Source organism: Sinocyclocheilus rhinocerous, unplaced genomic scaffold (assembly GCF_001515625.1).
Source record: "Sinocyclocheilus rhinocerous isolate Xijiao unplaced genomic scaffold, SAMN03320098_v1.1 scaffold954, whole genome shotgun sequence".
Taxonomy (NCBI): domain Eukaryota; kingdom Metazoa; phylum Chordata; class Actinopteri; order Cypriniformes; family Cyprinidae; genus Sinocyclocheilus; species Sinocyclocheilus rhinocerous.
Genome location: NW_015644642.1, coordinates 253,182 through 256,044, shown reverse-complemented (window position 1 = coordinate 256,044; position 2,863 = coordinate 253,182). Strand labels below are relative to the sequence as shown.

Below are 2,863 nucleotides of genomic sequence, written 5' to 3'. Positions count from 1 at the left end.
TTTTTTTTTTTTTTTGAGTAATTTATCAAAAATATTTTAAAAGGTTTGCTGCATGATTAAAATATGCTATGCATATAAAATAATCTTGTCGGTTAACGGTTAATAATCGGTTAATGAGCGTCGGTTGCCGGTTAGGAGAAATAACCAAAATGAACATCCCTAGAAGCAACCTAGAACAATTAGTCTGAACTGTTTCATTTAGTCTTTCATTAATTAAACTCTTCATTTATTAAATTAAACTTTATAGAATATTTATAGAATGACTGAAGCCATGAAGTTTCACAGTCCAGAAACAGTTAGCCTTTGTGTTTTGTCATCAAACTATTTGACATTGTGAGATTTGTGAAAGGAAATTCACTGTTTTTAAATTATGTTCTTCAATGTTGAGATTAGAAACATTGCTTTTTCTTTCATGTAGCCTACAATTGGAAGAATTTTGACAGTGTTTTCTCTATTTTTCTACAGCGATATATGTGTTTTGCACACCCCACTGAAGTGAAGCCCCCAGAGGATTTACAGGACCTGGGGGTTCGATTCCTGCAGCCGTTCGTGAACCTGCTGTCCAAAAGCACATACTGGTGGATGAACACCTTCATCACTGCAGCACACAGACGCCCCATCGATCTGAAGGTCATTGGCAAGCTACCAATTGCTATGAGAGCTCTAACTAACTACCTGAAGCTCCGTGAGGCCTTTGAAGCCCAGAAGGTATGTTTTAAGAATCTGTCTTTTTTTTTTTCATTATATTTTACCTTTTACAAATACTATTTTTAGGGAAATGTCCTTACTTTTTCTGCCAGTGCTAGGATGTGACAGCAAACAATGAGTAAAAAAAGATTTTTATGGAGTTTGAGGCCTAAATACAATCAACAAAAGTAAAAAGCTAAACGTAGACTCTAAACAAACTACTGTATACTGACTCTGACACTTTAGGTCTTTATTTAAAAAATCCCTGTATTTGAGTTAGAATAGTTTCCAAAAGCACCGTTATGAACACAGTGATGCTGTAAAAGCAGATTAATGAGTGGATGAGAGCGTTTAATGTCCCTGACAACCTCTGTAGTCTCATTTAGCCACTTGTTAGCAACTGCCTTTTTCAAGACAAGTAAGAGCTATAAAAAAAAATCACAAGTGGATTTACTGATGTGTTTTATGTTGTAGAATAAAATGTGAAAATATCCTAAGCTTGTGTTAAACACAGAGCTTATTTCAGGCATTTAACCAAAAGCCCATTTAAAAGAACATTTACTAAAGTGCTAAAATGATAGCTTGTTTCCTTGTTTTGGCCTAAAAAAAATATGCAAGCACTAAAACCAGAACCAAATGCGCTAACATGATAACTTTTTGCCACGTTTTGGTCTTCAAAAATATGGAATTGTTAAAACCAGAATTGAAAGTGCTAACATGCTAACTTGTTTCAGGGTTTTGGCCTGCAAAAATACAGAACTGCTAAAAGCAGAACCATAAGTTCTAAATTTTTTTTACTTTTTTCGGGTTTTGGCCTACAAAAATATGGAAATGACTGGAACCGGAACTGCTAAAACAACAACTTGTTTCTGGGTTTTGGCCTACATAAATACGGAAGTGCTAAAACTGGAACCAGAAGTGCTAACATGCTAACTCATTTATGGGTTTTGGCCTACAAAATTATGGATGTGCTGAAACTGGAACCAGACATGCTAAAATGTTAAAGTATTTCCAGGATATATATTTATACAACAGTTCGTTCTGGTTCTCAAATCTGATTGGTTGAGAACCGTGAGATATTGTACTGCTATCGCTACAGGAACGCCCTTTCACAATTTTGTATCACTCCGCTTGTTCTAGCCGGGTCTATGTTTTTTTTAAATTATTCACTGAGCTAATCGTAGAGTACGTTAGTTAATATAAGAAGAAACGTCTAGCTTCGCGGTCTCTCTCTCTCTCATTTGGATGCACGTCTTGCCGCATTGTTTCTCTCTTATAATCTCATTATTTCTCACTAATAACCTAACTGAAGCAGCAAATGCCCTTGATATGAATTCTAAAAGTGACGTATGTTTAACTGTCAACTTGAGCTTTGAATCCGTGGCGGAAGGAAGTAGTTCCGCACAAAAGAGGGTTTTATTAGGCACTCCGTTGTTTCTTGTTTAATTACACACATGTTCCATCGAACTGTTGTATAAACGCAATATCACTCTCGTACTCGAGCGATACCGGCTCTATATCAGCGGCTGTGATTGCCTCGTGCCTCTGGTCTAATCACAGCCGTGCTGATATAGAGCCGGTATCACTCTCGTAATCGAGTGATATTGCTCATATATATATATATATTCTGTGACACAAAAACAGTATTATTTATAAAATTATAGTGGATTTATATCGTCCACCATGACACTCACTGTGAGAAACACTGCAAGCGGAGTGATACAAACAGTGAAACAGTTGGAGTGCTGTTATCACTAGAATATCGCACTCCTGGAAAAGGCTCTCAGCAAATAAGATTTGAAGACCAGAAAGAACTGTTGTGTGTGTGTGTGTGTATATATATATATATATATATACACACACATACTAAATCCAGTCCATATCTAGATCAGATGGTGGATCAGCACCTAGTGATAATCCCAACAGCCCTGAATGTCAGTGGAGACCACAACAACTAGACAAGCCATAGAGACAGATCCCCTGTGAAGACCTCACCGACTACATAGCCATCGGCACAGATGCTCAGCAAAGACTATGAGAACCAAACTAGTCCTCTGCACAGACCCTGTGGCCAGCTTCGACTCCTTCACCATGTGATGTATCCCAATATTCAAGCAGTAGGAATTTGATGAATATTCTGAATGATATCAATCCACAATCTGACTTGTGATGCCGC

General features: G+C 37.3%; 1 protein-coding gene across 1 annotated transcript in view; it reads left to right on the top strand.

Annotated features, from left to right (window-relative positions):
• abcc8 (ATP-binding cassette, sub-family C (CFTR/MRP), member 8) overlaps window positions 1-2,863 on the top strand; it is a 78,582-nt gene that overhangs the window by 12,800 nt on the left and 62,919 nt on the right. The window contains exon 6 of the mRNA XM_016576562.1: window positions 466-708. Within this exon, the coding sequence (XP_016432048.1) occupies window positions 466-708 (243 nt within the window). The remainder of the gene's footprint in view (window positions 1-465; window positions 709-2,863) is intronic.